General features: G+C 42.4%; 1 protein-coding gene and 1 long non-coding RNA gene across 2 annotated transcripts in view; one reads left to right on the forward strand and one right to left on the reverse strand.

Moving 5' to 3' along the window:
• The window catches only part of CTSC (cathepsin C), a 44222-nt gene extending 42540 nt beyond the window's left edge, over positions 1-1682 (reverse strand). The window contains exon 1 of the mRNA XM_055416172.2: positions 1442-1682. Within this exon, the coding sequence (XP_055272147.2) occupies positions 1442-1613 (172 nt within the window). The 5' untranslated portion in view covers positions 1614-1682. The remainder of the gene's footprint in view (positions 1-1441) is intronic.
• LOC129549078 (uncharacterized) lies at positions 1379-19516 on the forward strand. Its single transcript, XR_016036405.1, has 3 exons — positions 1379-1517; positions 17353-17461; positions 19162-19516. It is a non-coding gene; the product is annotated as an uncharacterized LOC129549078 (long non-coding RNA).
• The last annotated feature ends 375 nt before the right edge of the window (positions 19517-19891 follow it).

Below are 19891 nucleotides of genomic sequence, written 5' to 3' on the forward strand. Positions count from 1 at the left end.
TATGGTATATGGCAGAGGCTGCCTGAAAAGGATTCTGCTTGTCCACTCTGGAAGTTTCCACACTGTGCACAAAGTTTCCATGTTTCCTATTAATGCTTTGAAATAGGAGATTCCAAGGGCTTTTCAGGTGACACTATTGGTAAAGGCCAAGGCTGGGTGGGGAAGATCCCCTGGAATACGAATGGCAACCCACTCCAGTATTCTTGCCTGGAAAAGTCCAAGGACAGAGGAAACTGGCGGGCCACAGTCCATGGGGGCCGCAAAGGGTCGCAGGACTGAGTGACTGAATACACACACACACACACACACACACACACACACAGGTGATTCCATGTGACCGAACAATGCAAATCCTGATCTCCCTTCTGCTTTGGACCTCCAAGTTCAACTTTTAAAAGAGAAAATGACTACAATGCCCATATTATGAAGTGCCACACAGTCATTTGGAGTTGGACAGCTGAGTAAGTCAGTTTAGTGACAAATGACCTGGCAATCTTTGTTTTGCTAACAAGGAAATTGTGGCCAAGAGCTTCACTCATTCTGCAGAAGCCACAGTGTGGTAAGGGTCTGAGTAGAACAAGGGTGCCTCTCCTGATCCAAGACTGTGTTTTTCCTCTCCCTTCACTAAATTTTGTCCTCGGGATAGCAGTGTTATTGAGAGCGTATGAAATGTTCCAGTGTGTTCAAATGTTGTTGCTGGTCAGTGGCTCAGTCGTGTCCGACTCTTTGGACCCCGTGGACTGCAGCAAGCCAGGCTTCCCTGTCCTTCACTATCTCCCTGAATTTGCACAAATACTAGATACTTACTGAGAGCCTTCCGTGAGCTATTCATTGTGCTTGGCTTCCGGCATTTCAAATTACTGGCTAAAGAGGTATTAAAAAAAAAAAAAAAACTTTTATATACTACCTGCCCTACAATACATGAAATTGTGGAGGGGTACCATACCAGAAGCTTTCTCAGACTAGCAGCATCAACACAAGTCCAAATCTAAACCGCTGGGCATAAGGGCTCTTTTCCACAATCAAATGAAAGGAGAGAAAGTTAACAGCTACATTCTCAAGAGTCTTTGAGCTCATTTTTCACTAGTACAACGAAATACTGAGGATTGCACGGGGAGATAAGATTGCCCAGTCACAACTCTCTTCCAAACCAAAAAAAAAAAAACAACTCAAGGGAGAAAAAAAAAAGTTCTTGCAGAAAGTGTTGAGGACCCAGGAAATAATCAAGACCACGTGAAGTTAGAAGCGCTCAGCCTCTCCACTCTGACATCGCCGCCCTGGAGCGAGAGGCGGCGCCCGGAGGGACCCCAAGTCCAGCCAGGACATCCCGGCCTCCCGCCTACCGGGGAGTTCGCTGCGGGGACAAGGGCACAGGGATCGAAGCGCAGGAGCCCCGGGCAGACCCAGGGAGGAAGCGGGTGCCCGGGCGCCAGCGGCTTACCCATCACCGAGCAGTTGACATCGCGCTGGGAGCCGCTGGGGCCCACCTGGAAGACCCAGGTGCCCAGCAGGTCGGGGTAGGTGCAGTTGGCAGGCGTGTCCCCGCGCGCGGAGCCAGCGCCGCAGACGAGCAGCAGGAGCGCGGCGAGCCGCGAGCCGGGCCGGGGACCCATGCCGGCAGGGCCAGGAGGAAGCGCGGGCGGGAGGGTGCCGCGGCGCGCCGGGCGGGACTGCGGCCACCGCGGCCGCGCGCCTTTAAGCCGGCCGAGGGGCCGGAAAGGCGGCCCGGCGGGGCGGGGTCGCGGGCGGGGCTGGGGGTCGCCCCGCCCCTCAGGCCGGGCTCGGGGCGCGCGGGTCCCTCGCCGGGCCTCGGGCTCGGTCCCCCGGGGACAGCTCTCCAGGGGCGGGAGAGCCACCGCCGCTCCGCGCGCGCCCGGGACGCGCTCCTTCGCTCCTGGAGGGGTAACCGAGGGAGGGAGACTGAGAAGAAAAAAGAAAAGAAAAAGCGGGGGGCGTACAGAGTCAGGCCTGCGGACGAGGGGAGACCGAAGGTCAGAGAGGGGCGGGAGCCAGGCGCGGAGGCGGCGGCGAGGCGCTGGCGGCGGCCAGGCTAGGAAGCAGGTCCAGAGCGCGCGGCCTAAGCAGGGCCGCTTTCCTTATTTGCTCGTCGTCCCCACTTAGTCCTCACTGTTAACTTCTTTCCCTCAGAACTACTTTACGTGCGACCACCAGCACACTCCCACCACATCCCTGCTGTTTGAAAACTGCTCTTCCTTCCTTTTCCCAAAACTTTCACTGCCTTTTTTTTTTTTGCTGGAGTTTGTCGGTTTCCTGTTAATCTTCTTGGCCTGTTGTCTACAGGAGAATGCAGTTGTAGTGCAAAGTTGCAGTTTTTTTTTGTCCTCCTGCTAATTGTATTTTAGGATTTATTTGCGCGCCCGCAAAGGCGTACAGGCACTGAAGCTCTTGTTTTACAACTGAAAAGCTGCAGGCCCAGAGAGAGGAAGTAACTTGCCCTGAATGAGGAAGGTAGCTGGTGGGAGAAAGCCGGTCTTGTGATCAGGTTTCAGAGTGCCAGTCTGATCGCTGGTAATTATTAAGTCGCACGATTTCCAGATGCTTCCTTGTTCAGTTTAATTATCACCCTTTTCTGTGAGAGCTGCCCTGTCTTTCCTGTCTGTTGTTGGAAGTCGGGGCTCCTTTCCTGCACAGAGTGTTCTAGGCGTCAGGCTTCGAACATCATCAAGAACAAGTGATGAAGACAGACTTTCTTTTCCTGTGTTCCTGCTAGGGCACGTTCAGTTTGCCTTCATTACACTGGTTTCAAATAAATATTTGTATGTCCACCCTTTCCACCAGATTGAAGGAAGCAAGTCCAGATTATTCACCTTTGTCTCCCCAGATTCTGGCTTGAAAAAACTAAGGAAGTGTCCTGAGGTGTTAAAATAAATTCACTTAATAACCTGAAAGCCAATTTCAGTTTGGCAGAAGGCATTGCCCTTGAAAGCTCCGAAATGAAAATGCTCTCTAATGTAGTCACAAAGTGCAAAGGCATGGGTGGGGCTAACACCCATCTTGTAGGTTTTATTACCCTTTCAGTTCAGTTCAGTTCAGTTGCCCAGTCGTGTCCGATTCTCCGCGACCCCATGAATCACAGCACGCCAGGCCTCCCTGTCCATCACCAACTCCCGGAGTTCACCCAAACCCATGTCCACAGAGTTGGTGATGCCATCCAGCCATCTCATTCTCTGTCGTCCCCTTCTCCTGCCCCCAACCTTTCCCAGCATCAGAGTCTTTTCCAGTGAGTCAACTCATCGCATGAGGTGGCCAAAGTATTGCAGTTTCAGCTTTAGCATCAGTCCTTCCAATGAACACCCAGGATTGATCTCCTTTAGAATGGACTGGTTGGATGTCCTTGCAGTCCAAGGGACTCTCAAGAGTCTACTCCAACACCACAGTTCAAAAGCATCAATTCTTTGGTGATCAGCTTTCTTCACAGTCCAACTCTCACATCCATACATGACCATGGGAAAAACCATAGCCTTGACTAGACGGACCTTTGTTGGCAAAGTAATGTCTCTGCTTTTTAATATACTATCAAGGTTGGTCATAACTTTCCTTCCAAGGAGTAAGAGTCTTTTAATTTCACGGCTGCAATCAGCATCTGCAGTGATTTTGGAGGCCAAAAAAATGAAGTCTGACACTGTTTCCACTGTTTCCCCATCTATTTCCCATGAAGTGATGGGACCAGATGCCATGATCTTTGTTTTCTGAATGTTGAGCTTCAAGCCAACCTTTACTTAGGGTGAAAAGATGACAGCATGAATTAAACTAGCCCATTTACTGTTCAGAGATAACAGGCTGACATAGCATTCCTAAACTCGGAGAAAATGTGCCTTTGGTTGTTAAAATACTAAAACTTTTACTAGATCATCAATTATGGTGAGTTGAATAATCAAGTTGAAAATTTCTTTGATCGTGTAATCAAAGTAGCGCAAACAATTGTGAAAAAAGTTGAAAACACATCTCTAGTCAATGAATAAATAGGAAAGAATTTTGAAGACTTCTTAACCTATGGATTTGTTTTGCTATTTGGAAGTGAAATCCAGAGATAGTAATAACTTGCCAGTTACTGAGATTTAGGAATAAACCTCAGGTACTTTGACTTTCAATTTAGTTTATTTCCACTAATCTAATAATTCTCAAACTAGTCCTCTCTCCATTAGCAGGGAGAAAAAGTAGTGATTCTCAAATTGATCAGATGCAAAGTTTTATTTTTATAACAAGTATTTTATAAAGACCTTTTGCTAATTTGAAATGAAATTCATGTATAAGTTAACTTGAAAAATACCGATAATACGAAAGACAAAAAGATTTTAAAAAATTAAAATGAAAACAAATGGAAAAAAATCTCATTGATATGACCACAGATGGAGAAGGCAATGGCAAGCCACTCCAGTACTCTTGCCTAGAAAATCCCATGGACGGAGGAGCCTGGTAGGCTGCAGTCCATGGGGTCGCTACGAGTCAGACATGACTGAGCGACTTCACTTTCACTTTTCACTTTCACACATTGGAGAAGGAAATGGCAACCCACTCCAGTGTTCTTGCCTGGAGAATCCCAGGGACGGGGGAGCCTGGTGGGCTGCCGTCTATGGGGTCACACAGAGTCGGACACGACTGAAGTGACTTAGCAGCAGCTTAGCATGACCACAGAAAATAAGGGGAAAAGGTGTAAATATTGAGGAAAAGGTATTTTAGTTAAAGTTTAATAGAAACACCTGTATTTCATTACCTGTAATGCTCATGTATGAATGTACTGGAGAATAGAATGAGATATTCAGATACTTGCATTTTATGTCTCTATGTAGAATTGTAAAATCACAGTAAAATTGATAGGTACCTTTTTTCTAAGAATAGAAATTATTTCAGTGAGTTTATAACTCAAATACCCCTTAGTCTAGTAGATGTATTTTACTATTGGGAAATGATCCAGAGATGATAGTATCTTGAATGAATGTCACAATTGCCTTATCAGATGTAATGCTGGAAAACTCTTGGTCAAGTTCCCAGCAGAACAAATTCCTATTGATTTATCTAAAATTTGCATTCCTGAAAATTTAGTATATTTCAAATGGTGTGAAGTAAAAGTCAATTTATGTGCAAACCACAGTTTAGTACTAGGCTCAGATCATTTTAACTAGGTTTATAAATAAGTAGAATTGCTTATCAGACTTCCCTGGCGACTCAGCTTGTAAAGAATCCACCTGTAATTCAGGAGATGGGTTGGCTCCCTGGGTTGGGAAGATCCCCTGGAGGAAGGCATGGCAATCTACTACAGTATTGTTGCCTGGAGAATCCCCATGGACAGAGAAGCCTGGCAGGCTACAGTCCATGGGGTCACAAAGAGTGGGACGCGGCTAAGCGACTCAGCACAGCACAGCATTACTTAACAGTAATTCTCAAACTGCTGAATGAAAATGACCAGGTGCATACGCATCTCTTTGGAATTTGCTAGAAATGTAGATTCTTGACCCCCACCCATACCTACTGAATCGGTTCCCCACTATCTTTTGTTTAAACCCTTTCAAAGGATCCTCGGATAGCTGCAGCTTGAGAATCACTTAGATTCTCAGGGATGAACTTTAATTCTCAGAGATGGCTTAAAGATGAACAAGGACTTGTATCACACTGCCTGAATTTGAAAACTATTAATATTTTGATCTTGAGGAAGTTATTTGACTTCTTTTTGTGTCTTAGTTTTCTCATCTGTAACTTGTGCATAATTGGTAGAGACCTATGACTACCTCATCTAGTTTTGGGAAGACTGAATGAGTTCATACAGATTCTACAGAGAACTGACTGCATTTATTACTGTATATATTCCTACTAGAAAACTATCTTTATTAGACAGCAGACTCCAAATCCTGTTTCTCTGCTATAATCCTAGCACCCTGAATAATTCTGGCACACAGAACTCACATATTTTTTGAATGAATGAATAGTATTTTGTACATAAATATAGCTATATTTCATGTATTTGGCAAAGAGCATCTTGATTCCCATATTCCTTGTGAATAAGTTTGAAAGTCACTGTTCAGGAATGCATATCGAAACAAAGAAGGATCAAAGAAAGAGAAAAAATTGACATATCAATGTAGAATACCATTTGGCATTCTACATATCTGACACTGGTAGTCAGAGTAACAACCATAATAATTTCATTTATTTACAACTTTAGTGTGTTTGTCACTGAGTCATGTCTGACTCATTGAGACTCAATGGACTGTAGCCCACCAAGCTCCTCTGTATCCATGGGATTTTCCAGGTAAGACTACTGGAGTGGGTTGCCATTTCCTTCTCCAGGGGATCTTCCCAACTCAGGACTCGAACCGGGTCTCTGCCATTGCAGGCAGGTTCTTTACTCTCTGAGCCATCAGGGAAGCCCATTTAGGACTTTACATTTTATCAAGGTAATTCACATATGTTATCTCATTTAATTATTACACAATTGTGTAAGCAAGATATTCCCTGATTTCTATCTCACTGGAGACAGAACTGAGGTTCAGAGAATTTATTAGGGGGTAATGCCTGCGAAAGACGACTTAGGCAAGAGGAATAGGAAGGGAAAGTCTCAGACTCCAGCGCAGTTCTGACCTCTGTGAAAATGAAGGAGGATCAACCTGAGAGAAAGAGACTCAGGAATACTACTCTGAGATAGTGTCAGCCGGTCCAACAAGAGACTCTTCTGCGATGACACCCATGCAGGAGCTTGTCTTGGGAAAAGTGCCCGGGCCCAATGATCAATTCATGGTGCACTTAGCCATTGTCCTGGACTGGAAAACTGAGGTGGTTCCTGAAGTCACTGCAACTGGAGTCTGTCAGCAAACTGCACTCCTGTGACATGTTCTCTCTTGAAGAGAAATAGGAGTCAAGTACCACAGTGGGCCGCTTCGATTTAAAATAAGAGGTTGAGCCACAGGAGTGAAAAGAGAGGTGAATTGTTTTTAGATCTTGTGATGCCCCAAGTGCCACACTCTGCTTTTCTCCTCCTGATCTCCTAGGCAGATGTCAAAACTCCCTCTTCTGTGACCTTATGTTCCTATGTTCACAGCTCACTATCATCATTTGGTTGATGCCTTTTCCACTAGAGTCCATGCTCTATATGGACTCTATGGACTGTATTATTTTTGTATCTCAAGATTTTTGTCAGTTAGCCAACTCATTCATCCTCTCAAAATTCATGAAAGAAAGGAGGAAGATAAGCAAGAAGGAAGGCAGAAGGTTTTACACCTTTACAGAAGGCAGAAAGATTAGCTTTCTGTGCATGAAAACTCAACTGATGAGAGCTTATCCGGGAAAGATCACAGGGTTGCTTAATAATGTTGCCTAGGCTGATTGATTGCACTGTGCCAATATTTCACAGACTTTTTGTTGTTGGCATCCCTTTGCATTCTTAAAGATTATGAGGACTCCAAAGAGCTTTATATGGATTATATCTGGCAGTGTTTATGTGAGCTGATGAAAGGAAAAAAAACAAAATTAACAACTGACTTACTCATTTAATAATAATAAAATGAAAGCAGCACTTTAAAATATAGCAAGAAAAAAATTAGAAGAGTTACATTGTTTTACAGTTTTGCAAACTCTAATGCCTGGCTTAATTGATGAATGCTGTATTATCTGTTCCTATACTCCATTCGTTATGATACACTGTTTTGGTTGGAGTATGTGAGGAAAATACAGTATTATACAGACTTAATACTTGAAAAAGGAATAACCTGTCAACCCATGAAGGAGTCTCATGAATTCCCTGGCTCCTTGGACCACATTCTGAGAACTTCTTTACCAGAATAATTTTACATTCTGAGATTCTCTTACTATCAGCTATTGAAAAATGTGTGCCCTTGGTCATGAGGTGAATAGAGACGAACAGAGATGTGGTTATGTGACCACAGACACAATTCCAACCATGGAAAAAATCCACTCAAGCACATTCCAGTGTCATTTTCCAGGAGCAGGAATATTGTAGGTTTACTTAGTTAAGATACAGAAATAGAAGGAGGTTACCTTGAATTTAATGCAATGTGAGCTGGTGAAGATAGAGAAATAACAATTATGTTTTTTATTTGAATAGTTCATCATTATTTGCACAGCACATTCACATATTGTGTCAATATGATGGTAATCTCCCAGATAGTATTACTCCCATTTTACAGATAAGAAAAATGGGGCTTAGAAAGGATAAGTGACTTTTCTGTGGTCAAACTGCCAGTGAGTATAGATCTGATAACCAACAAAAAGCCTCCATTTTTAAGTTAGAGTGTGTAGAATGAAATTAAGCATGTGAAGCTTTGTCTGCTTTGATGAGAGTCAGGTACAAAATTAAGAGAAAGAAAGGTTCTACAGCAGATGCAGCTGTGAAACCAAGAATTGCTGAGCTAGTCTCTACTGTTGATCCTGTTCTCGGTTCACTATTTCCTTCTGTTAAATAAACTATGTTTTTGAAATGAGAATTTTGAGAAGCTTTACTTTTTACTGATACACCAGCATTATCCTATAGGTCAGGGGTCCACAACCCGCAGGCCGCAGACCAGTACACACAGCAGGAAGTGAATGGCAGATGAACAAGCTGCACTTCATCTGTGTTTACAACTGCTCCCCAGAGCTCACATGACCACCTGAGCTCAAGAAAACAAGCTCAGGGCTCCCACTGATTCTACACTGTGGTGAGCTGTATAATTATTTCATCACCCACCACAATGTAATAATAATAGAAATAAAGTGCACAATAAGTGCAATGTGTTTGAATCATCCTGAAACCACCCCCAGCACTAGCACATACATATCCACACCAGCCCCCCCAACATGGAAGGATTGTCTTCCACGAGACCCGCCCCTGGGGATGGCTGCTATAGGTCCCACAGAGGAAGAGCAACCCTAGCGACCCAATAAACAGTGAATGTCTCCACTTTGCTCCTTTTCTGCCAACACCACTCTGGGCCAGTAGGCTATCATTTCTTCCTGGTCGATCAAATTTACCTTCTAGTTTCTTCCACTAGTTCTTGAATTTATGAAAGTGAGGAACTTAAGTGTCATCCTTGACTCATCTATCCCCCCAGGGTCCCCACCCAAGCTGATCTGCCAGTTTATCATACTAAGTTTGTTTTACTTGCACCATTAGTTTTTATTGAAACGTAAACCATATCAAGGTACTCCCAATGTTGACAAGTGGAATATTTCACAATAGGTTACTTTTGTCATCTTCGAATAAAATTCTATAAGATCCTGTACAATATGCCCAACTCATTCCTTCATCCCCCTAACTGTGTCAGGAAACTCTGCCTTCTGTTAATCCTCAAGCCTTCCAGGTTTTCTGTCTCCATTACCTTTGTGCTTTATCGTACTCTCTGCCTGAAATAATTTACTCAGCTTTCCCCATGCCTGTCATTCTCACTGTGTGAAATTCTCACTGATAAATATTTTATCTCCGCAGGAAGGTATCCTCTACTCATGCTATCTGAAGTGGCCTTCTCCAGCTCTTCATTTTATTTATCTGTTTCTACGTAACAATGATAAATGCCTGTACTTACTGCACTTTCTTGTCTATTGTGTATCTGCCCCACCCGAACAGAAGCTCCATGAGGTTTGGGCCTTGTCTGCCTTGTTCACCACCGTGTCACCAGGACATAATAGATGCTCAATAAATATTTATTACATGTGATTGAAACCAGTTACTCTACAACTTTAACAATCAGGTTTATGATGTCAGCATATTTTCAGCTTATTATGGTGAAAGTTATTCAGTCGTGTCCGACTCTTTGCGGGCCCATGGACCATACAGTCCATGGAATTCTCCAGGCAAGAATACTGGAGTGGGTAGCCTTTCCCTGCTGCAGGGGATCTTCCCAATCCAGGGATTGAACCCAGGTCTCCCACATTACAGACGGGTTCTTTACCTACTTAGCTATCAGGGAAGCCCTTTCAACTTATTAAAATGAAGTATTTTAAACAACCCCATATCATTACCAGGGTTAGTAATGTGATTCTTGGGAAATGAATGCAGTTTCTCAACTTGGTGAAACCGATAGTCATGACCTTTAGATCAGTCTCAGATTTTCACGGGGCAAATGTCATGTCACTCGATAAATGTTTATATTTCTCATCTCATGCTGTTCAGTTTCAGAGATATTCAGCTTGTAAAGGAGCAGCTTTGCAGCCCCAGCAATATCTGAAATTTTAAGTTTATCTACCTGTGTGGATTAGCTTCGAAGCTGTTGACGCTGACCCAGAACTATTTCATATGCTCTCAGCAAGTCAGGGTGTAAGCACATGAAGGACAAGAGGACCGTGTCTTGCTGTTCAGTCACTCAGTCGTGTCCAGCCTCTGCGACCCCATGGACTGTAGCACACCAGGCCTCCCTGTCCGTCACTGTCTCCCTAACTTTGCTCAAACTCATGTTCGTTGAGTGATGCCATCCAACCATCTCATCCTCTGTCTCCCCCTTCTTCTCTTGGCACTTTATTTCCAAAGTTTTGCTGTTCAGTTTGACTCCCCTTCTTTCTTTAGGTTATTGGTGAAAGGGAAACATGAAGTCAAGGTAAATTCTAAAATAGCAAACTGTGGAGAGTCTTGGCATGAAGACAGCAAAACCGGCACAGGGGGGTGATTTAAAGGTCAAGACTATCAGTTTATTCAAGTTGAGAAAGTTCATTCCTTTACCAAGAATCACATTACTTACCCAGGTAATGACACAGGAATGTTTAAAATATTTCATTTTGATAAGTTGAATATAAGCTGATATTATTATTACTTTTTACTTATTTAATTGACAAGATCAAACTGATTTATGCATTTCTCTCATTTTTTTAACTAATACTTAAGTACTTCTTAGAATTTAAAAATAGTTAAATATTTAAATACATAACTTTAATTCAGATTCAGTTAATGTAACAACTTGAGCCAAAAAGCTCTAAAATTTATCATCATTGTCATTTGTTCCTATTCTTTTATTTTAAATCCCTTCTTAATATTTGTGTTTTTATTATATGAGATATTAAAACTCAATAAATTTGGCAAATTCCCTTGTGGCTGAGATGGTAAAGCGTCTGCCTACAATGCAGGAGACCGAGGTTTGATCCCTGGGTCGGGAAGTTCCCCTAGACAAGGAAATGGCAACCCACTCCAGTATTCTTGCCTGAAAAATCCCATGGACGGAGGAGGCTGGTAGGCTACAGTCCATGGGGTCGCAAAGAGTCACACACGACTGAACCACCTCACTTCACTTCAAAACGCAATAAATTACATTAAATATATTTTGCCGTTTGCTACAGATTTTTCCCCTACATCCCCTTTTTCTTTCCATCTATACTCTGCCAAGAAAGGCAACTTTTGTTCCCTCCCTGGTGTGAATACTTCCAAATTTTCTACTACAAATATGCATAAGAAGCAGGGCACATATGTTCAAGGGTACAGATTCTAGATACAGAATGCCATGATTTGAATCTTAATATCACTTCTTACTGGAGAAGGAAATGGCAACCCACTACAGTGTTCTTGCCTGGAGAATCCCAGGGACGGGGGAGCCTGGTGGGCTGCAGTCTGTGGGGTCACACAGAGTCGGATATGACTGAACCGACTCAGCAGCAGCAGCAGCATCACTTCTTACTACGTTCAGAAAAGCTGTTTATATTCTCTGACTCGGTTTCCTTGTTAGCAAAGCTGGGATAATAATAGGCTGTACCTCATAGGGATGCAGTGAAGTTTTGACTGAGTTAATATGTGAAATGCTTAGAACAATGCTGTCAACTAGTTTTCATTCTTTCTTTCGTTCTTATCAACCTCATTTCATTCTTAATGAAATTCTTTCATTCTTAATGAAATTCTTTTATTCTTAAAAATACATTAGAGAGATCTCTTCACAGCAAGAAATTGAATTCATTTTAAGGAAAATAGCTGCATGGTACTTTCCAGGCGGCAGAGTAGTAAAGAATCCGCCTGCCAGTGCAGGAGATGCAAGAGATGTGGATTTGATCCCTGAGTCAGTAAGATCCCCTAGAGAATAAAATGGCAACCCCCTCCAGTGTTTTTGTCTGGAAAATTTCGTGGACATACTACAGTTCGTGGGGTTGCTAAGAGTCGGACATGACCGAGTGCGCGCATGCGCGCGCGCACACACACACACACACACACACACACACACACACACTGCTAAAAATGGTCACATACACACACACTGGTGAAAATGGTCACACACACACACACACACACACACACACACTGCTAAAAATGGTCCACAGATCCAAAATGTCCTCACATGGGCTAAAAACCCACGGCACCAAACCGAGATTTAATACCTAACTTAACCTGGTGGGCTTCCATCTATGGGGTCACACAGAGTCGGACACGACTGAAGTGACTTAGCAGCAGCAGCAGCAACTGCAGTTTTGACCTTCAGTTCAATTCAGTCACTCAGTCGTGTCCGACTCTCCGCGACCCCATGAATCACAGCACGCCAGGCCTCCCTGTCCATCACCAACTCCCGGAGTTCACACAAATTCATGTCCACAGAGTCAGTGATGCCATCCAGCCATCTCATTCTCTGTCGTCCCCTTCTCCACCCACCCCCAATCCCTCCCAGCATCAGAGTCTTTTCCAGTGAGTCAACTCGTCGCATGAGGTGGCCAAAGTATTGCAGTTTCAGCTTTAGCATCAGTCCTTCCAATGAACACCCAGAACTGATCTCCTTTAGAATGGACTGGTTGGACCTCCTTACAGTCCAAGGGACTCTGAAGACCTTAATAAACCAGTTTGGAATTTTCCAGTTAGAACCAATGAGGTATTCTGGGCCTTCTCCAGTCTACTACTTAGAGGAAGAAGAGGCACCCTTTTATTTATTTATATATTATTTATTGCTGATGAATTATTTTGGGGGGGCTCCAAAATCACTGCAGATAGTGACTGCAGCCACGAAATTAAAAGACACTTGTTCCTTGGAAGAAAGGCTATGACCAACCTAGACAGCTTATTAAAAACCAGAGACATTACTTTGCCAACAAAGGTCCATCTAATCAAAGCTATGGTTTTTCCAGGAGTCATGTATGGATGTGAGAATTGAACTATAAAGAAAGCTGATCACAGAAGAATTGATGCTTTTGAACTGTGGTGTTGGAGAAGACTCTTGAGAGTCCCTTAGACTGCAAGGAGATCCAACCAGTCCATCCTAAAGGAAATCAGTCCTGAATGTTCCTTGGAAGGACTGATGCTGAAACAGAAGGTCAAATACTTTGCCCACCTGATGCGAAGAGCTGACTCTTTTGAAAAGAACCTGATGCTGGGAAAGATTGAAGGCGATAGGAGAAGGGGACGACAGAGGATGAGATGGTTGAATGGCATCACAGACTCGATGGACATGAGTTTGAGCAAGCTCCGGGAGTTGGTGATGGACAGGGAAGCCTGTTGTACTGCAATCCATGGGGTCACAAAGAGTCAGATCCAACAGAGTGACTGAACTGAACTGAACTCCTTGCCCCCACCCTCTTCTCTATAAAAGTCTTCCATTTTGTGGCACTTATCAGAGCTCTCTTCTGTTTATTAGATTCATGGGCTTCCCTTGTGGCTCAGAGGGAGAGAATCTGCCTGCATTGCGGAAGACTTGGGTTCAGTCCCTGGGTTGGGAAGATTCCCTGGAGGAAGGCACAGCAACCCACTCCAGTATTCTTGCCTGGAGAATCCCATTGACAGAGGAGCCTGGCAGGCTACAGTCCATGGGGTCTCAAAGAGTTAGACATGACTGAATGACTAACCACACATACACATCCTTGAATAACACCAATCATGTCTTCAAATTTACTCAATTGAATTTCGTTTTTAACCAGTACTTCAGTTCAGTTCAGTCACTCAGTCATGTCTGACTCTTCGAGACCCCATGGATTGCAGCACACCAATCTTCCCTGCCCATCATGAGTTTCCGGATCTTGCTCAAACTCATGTCCATCCAGTCGGTGATGCTAGTGAAGTGATGGAATTCCAGTTGAGCTATTTCAAATCCTGAAGGATGATGCTGTGAAAGTGCTGTACTCAATATGCCAGCAAATTTGGAAAACTCAGCAGTGGCCACAGGACTGGAAAAGGTCAGTTTTCATTCCAGTCCCAAAGAAGGGCAATGCCAAAGAATGTTCAATAATTAAGGCATTGAATACCAAGGCATGTAACAAATCTATTTAACTATTGTTAAATGGTCATTTGTGTTGTTTCTAGGTATTTAGCATTATTTTTTGCCAGTGCAAACAATATCGCAATAAGAAATTTTGAATACACATCCTTTCTGTAGCTCCTTTTATTTCCATAGGAAAGTGACAACCATATCTCTTCCTTACAAATTATCTTTCCTGAGTTGTTTTAAATGCTTTAAGTTGTTGTGAATTTCAATATTTTAAGTTGTTTCAAATTGAAATATTTTAAATTATTGCCATTTAATTTAAAATTTGTATTTTGAAAGCACCTAAGTTCTGCTTTTGTATGTGGTATCATATTTTTATTTAAGGCAATAATGATAGTGCTGTTTATAAAATAAACCTTATTTTCCCTCCAAATTAAACACCAAATATGAATATATTCAGTTCATTAAATACTAGAATTTTGTTTTGTTTCACTGATTGATTTTAAAGCAAGTTTGCTTCTTAGTCTTCTTTTTCATATTTTTCTCGGCTCCCACTCTGTATAAATATTCAGTTCAGTTCAGTCGCTCAGTCGTGTCCGACTCTCCGCGACCCCATGAATCACAGCACGCCAGGCCTCCCTGTCCATCACCAACTCCCGGAGTACACTCAAACTCATGTCCACAGAGTCGGTGATGCCATCCAGCCATCTCATTCTCCGTCGTCCCCTTCTCCTCCCGCCCCCAACCTTTCCCAGCATCAGAGTCTTTTCCAGTGAGTCAACTCGTCGCATGAGGTGGCCAAAGTATTGCAGTTTCAGCTTTAGCATCAGTCCCTCCAATGAACATCCAGGATTGATCTCCTTTAGAATGGACTGGCTGGATCTCCTTGCAGTATAAGAGACTCTCAAGAGTCTTCTCCAACACCACAGTTCAAAAGCATCGATTCTTCGGCGATCAGCTTTCTTCACAGTCCAACTCTCACATCCATACATGACCACGGGAAAAACCATTGCCTTGACTAGACGGACCTTGGTTGGCAAAGTAATGTCTCTGCTTTTTAATATACTATCAAGGTTGGTCATAACTTTCCTTCCAAGGAGTAAGCGTCTTTTAATTTCATGGCTGCAATCAGCATCTGCAGTGATTTTGGAGCCCAAAAAAATAAAGTCTGACACTGTTTCCACTGTTTTTCCATCTATTTCCCATGAAGTGATGGAACCAGATGCCATGATCTTTGTTTTCTGAATGTTGAGCTTCAAGCCAACCTTTTCACTATCCTCTTTCACTTTCATCAAGAGGCTTTTGAGTTCCTCTTCACTTTCTGCCATAAGGGTAGTGTCATCTGCATATCTGAGGTTGTTGATATTTCTCCCAGCAATCTTGATTCCAGCTTGTGCTTCTTCCAGCCCAGCGTTCCTCATGATGTACTCTGCATATAAGTTAAATAAGCAGGGTGACAATATACAACCTTGACGTACACCTTTTCCTATTTGGAACCAGTCTGTTGTTCCATGTCCAGTTCTAACTGTTGCTTCCTGACCTGCATACAGGTTTCTCAAGAGGCAGGTCAGGTGGTCTGGGATTCCCATCTCTTTCAGAATGTTCCACAGTTTATTGTGATCCACACAGTCAAAGGCTTTGGCATAGTCAATGAAGCAGAAATAGATGTTTTTCTGAAACTCTCTTGCTTTCTCCATGATCCAGCAGATATTGGCAATTTGATCTCTGGTGCCTCTGCCTTTTCTAAAACCTGCTTGAACATCTGGGAGTTCACGGTTTACATACTGCTGAAGCCTGGCTTGGAGAATTTTGAGCATGACTTTACTAGCGTGTGAGATGAGTGCAATTGTGCAGTAGTTTGAGCATTCTTTGGCATTGCCTTTCTTTGGGATTGGAATGAAGACTGACCTCTTCCAGTCCTGTGGCCAGCACTGAGTTTTCCAAATCTGCTGGCATATTGAGTGCAGCACTTTCACAGCATCATCTTTCAAGACTTGAAATAGCTCAACTGGAATTCCATCACCTCCACTAGCTTTGTTCGTAGTGATGCTTTCTAAGGCTCACTTGACTTCACATTCCAAGATGTCTGGCTCTAGGTCAGTGATCACGTTATCGTGACTATCTTGGTCGTGAAGATCTTTTTTGTACAGTTCTTCTGTGTATTCCTGCCACCTCTTCTTAATATCTTCTGCTTCTGTTAGGACTATACCATTTCTGTCCTTTATTTATGATTGCTTTTTTGTCTTAACATTTTTTTATCACTTTCAAAATTGTATGCTTTTGCTACTCCCTCTACTATTTTTTTAACTCAATGGAGCATTCAGTGAAATTAAATTTAGGATATTACTTTCCAGTAACCAATTTTGGGTATTTTTTTGTTTGTTTATTTTTTAATCAATTTCATCTTTTATTTGGAATAATTTTTTGTTTCTACTTTATTGGGTTTGTTTTTCTTTTCTTTTCTTAATTTGTTAATATGAGAACTTAGCACCTTACTCTTAGTCTTTTCCTTGTTTTTTTTGAAACAAGTTTTAACTGTATTCCACAAGTTATCACATGACATACTTGTTTTTCTTTGTAATTTAAAAAGTTTTTAACTAAGGTTTAATTTCTAGTTGATTCCATTTCTTATTTCAACTAGTTATATTTAATTTCTTTTTTTAAAAATTAGATTATGTTCTAAGAATGTAGCATATATAATGTTAGCATTTAAAATTTTAGCAATCATTTTTTCTGGTTTAATTTATGGCTTAATTTTAAGAGATAAACATTAAAATATTTTCTCTACTTAAAAGAACTTTGATATACACTCAAAGTGATTATGTCGGTTATGACCATGCTTAATTTTTGGTCTATTACATCTTTCAGTTGTAAAAGATTGAAGTATCTCAAGGTAACTTCATTCTAATACACTTCTTAGTTATCTCATCATTTGTTCTTAATATTTTAATTGCTTTCTTATTTAGTACATTTCCATGTAACCATATTATGTATACTTTGAAAAACATACATTTTTTGCTTGTTCATAGATTTCCCACAATAACCCTCTCCTCTAGAATTTCTACCTAAACCTGCAATCTCAGAAGTAGTTCTAAGACTTGCCTCTCCCGGGTGTTGACTTGTTCCAAAACCTAGTTAAGGTTGGGTTTAGAGGGAAAGAATGATTGAAATGCAAATTCACACTGCTATTAGGTGCGTTAAGTTTTTAATGTCTAATATTTTTTTTTCTTCCTGATTTTTATGATTTTAGCAGGTCTTCTCAACCATGCAGAATGCAGAATACTGACGAGTATTAATGGTAAACTAAGAACAGAGAAACTGCATTAAAAGCGAGAAAATGGAGGAGGCAAAATGCACAGGTATAATTGCTTTTTATGATAACAGTTATCAACTATTGAATGTCTTGTAAGTGTAGACACTAGGTACGTGTGCTCACTCTATTCCCTGCCTTTGCACTATAAGGTAGGTATTGCTCACTTTAGTTTAGAAATGAAAAAGTGTTTAGAACAGAGAGATTAAGTATCGTGCCAAGTGTCATACAACTTGAGTGACTGAGCTAGAGAGTTTGGCTGATTCCCAAAGTGTGTCTGAGTTCCAGTGCCCCCTTCTTTCCACTGTACCACACTCCCTTACTTGTAGGCAGACTTAAGGAGATATTCTGAATAAACTGCTGCTAAGCAACGAGTTGACTCACTGGAAAAGACTCTGATGCTGGGAAAGGTTGGGGGCGGGAGGAGAAGGGGACGACGGAGAATGAGATGGCTGGATGGCATCACCGACTCTGTGGACATGAGTTAGAGTGAACTCCGGGAGTTGGTGATGGACAGGGAGGCCTGGCGTGCTGTGATTCATGGGGTCGCGGACAGTCGGACACGACTGAGCGACTGAACTGAACTGAAGTCACTTCAGTCGTGTCCGACTCTGTGTGACCCCATAGACAGAAGCCCACCAGGCTCCCCTGCCCCTGGGATTCTCCAGGCAAGAACACTGGAGTGGGTTGCCATTTCCTTCTCCAGTATGTGAAAGTGAAAAGTGAAAGTGAAGTCGCTCAGTCGTGTCCGACCCTTAGCGATCCCACGGACTGCAGCCCACCAGGCTCCTCCATCCATGGGATTTTCTAGGCAAGAGTACTGGAGTGGCTTGCCATTAACAGTTGTCCACAAATAAAAAGCACAATACTTCTTTAGCCACAAAACTGTTTTTATTTAATACATATTTACTCAACACGGTATAGTGTCATCTCCACTAAGAGGAAGTGATGGTAGAGTAGGTATTTTTGGAAGAAAGTAAAGACAAATGGAGGCTTCCCTGGTCGCTCAGCAGTAAAGAATCTACCTGCCCTTGCAGGAGATGAGGGCTCAGTCCTGGGTTGGAAAGATCCCCTGGAGAAGGAAAAGGCAACCCACTCCAGTATTCTTGCCTGGGAAATTCCAAGGACAGAGGAGCACTAGAGTCCATGGGGTCGAAAAAGAGTCGGACACAACCTAGCAACTAAACAACAACAATAGCAACAAAAAACAAAAACAAATGGAGACATCTATTTCAAGCCCCTGTGGGATATCAGAATGAAGGTATCTAATGAGAAGCTGGATATATTGCTGTAGGACTCAAGGAAAGGGCCTTTCAGTCATTCAGGTCAATACAGATATTTATCGGGCATCTCCTCTACTCAGGTATAGACAGGCAGTGAGAATACCTGCAGGGTATTCAGACTACTTTATAGGTATTGACTGAATGCAGTTTTTACTAATTCTCGGTAGAGATCACCCAAAGCAAGCCCACAGAACATAGAGGAAGTGGAGGGAAGAGCCTGAAGACAGACTGACAATTACCAAAATGTAAGGGCTAAGCTAAAGAACAGGAGTTCACGAAGGAAAAATTAAGAGAATCAGAAGGAGGACCAAGAAAGTTAATGATATGTGGAAAACAAGGAAGAGGAAATATTGAGTTTAAAATCTAATGAATGAGTTTTTGCTTCAACCGTCACTAAGTCAGGACCAATTTTAGCTTCTGCTTCTAGAACCACATACCAAATTAGTATTCTGTTTCTTTGGTTCAGGGCAAAGACCCCTGTTCTTTGTGAAACTGACTCAGAAAGCTGGAGTGGATAGTCCTGAAATCCTCTAGAGAACTGGCAGCTACCTGAAACTGCAGCCGGGCCATTCCTGATGGACAGGACTACAAGCACTGACTCACATCCTGTGACTCAAGATGGTTGGAGGGCATCAAGACTCAGTGGACAGGAGCTTGAGCACACTCCAGGAGATGGTGAAGGCTGTGGAAGCCTGGCGTGCTGAGGTCCATGGGGTCGCAAAGAGTCGGGCATGAATGAGCGACTGAATAGTATCTCAAACCTTTTTACTACAATGTGGCCATGCTTAGAGTTGCTTTAAAAAATAAATTTTTCATATCAAGCCATCGTTTGTGTATCTTTATAAAATGATGCAGACCCATTACCATAATTTGAACTTTCATAATTCTAGTCACCTAGAACCTGAATAAATAGGAATAAACAGGAATTATTGTGCCTTGTTGAATTTCTTTATTAATTTGTCTCTGAAAAAGTTTGCCTATAGGCAACAGACTTGTTGCATAATTGCAAGAGCTAATGAAAAAAGATCATTTGCACATGAGTCACATGACATGTCTCAAAGTCAAAAAGAAAGTGTAATTTCATTTCCTGTACAATGTTAAGTTCAACATTCTGGCTCCCTAGAAGACCGGGAAAACAATTCTTCGCTCTACAGTTATAATTCCTGATTTGGTTCAACTGAATCCATTAATTGGGA

Source organism: Moschus berezovskii, chromosome 25, assembly GCF_049115385.1.
Source record: "Moschus berezovskii isolate FMDL1 chromosome 25, NW_MosBer_1.0, whole genome shotgun sequence".
NCBI lineage: Eukaryota > Metazoa > Chordata > Mammalia > Artiodactyla > Moschidae > Moschus > Moschus berezovskii.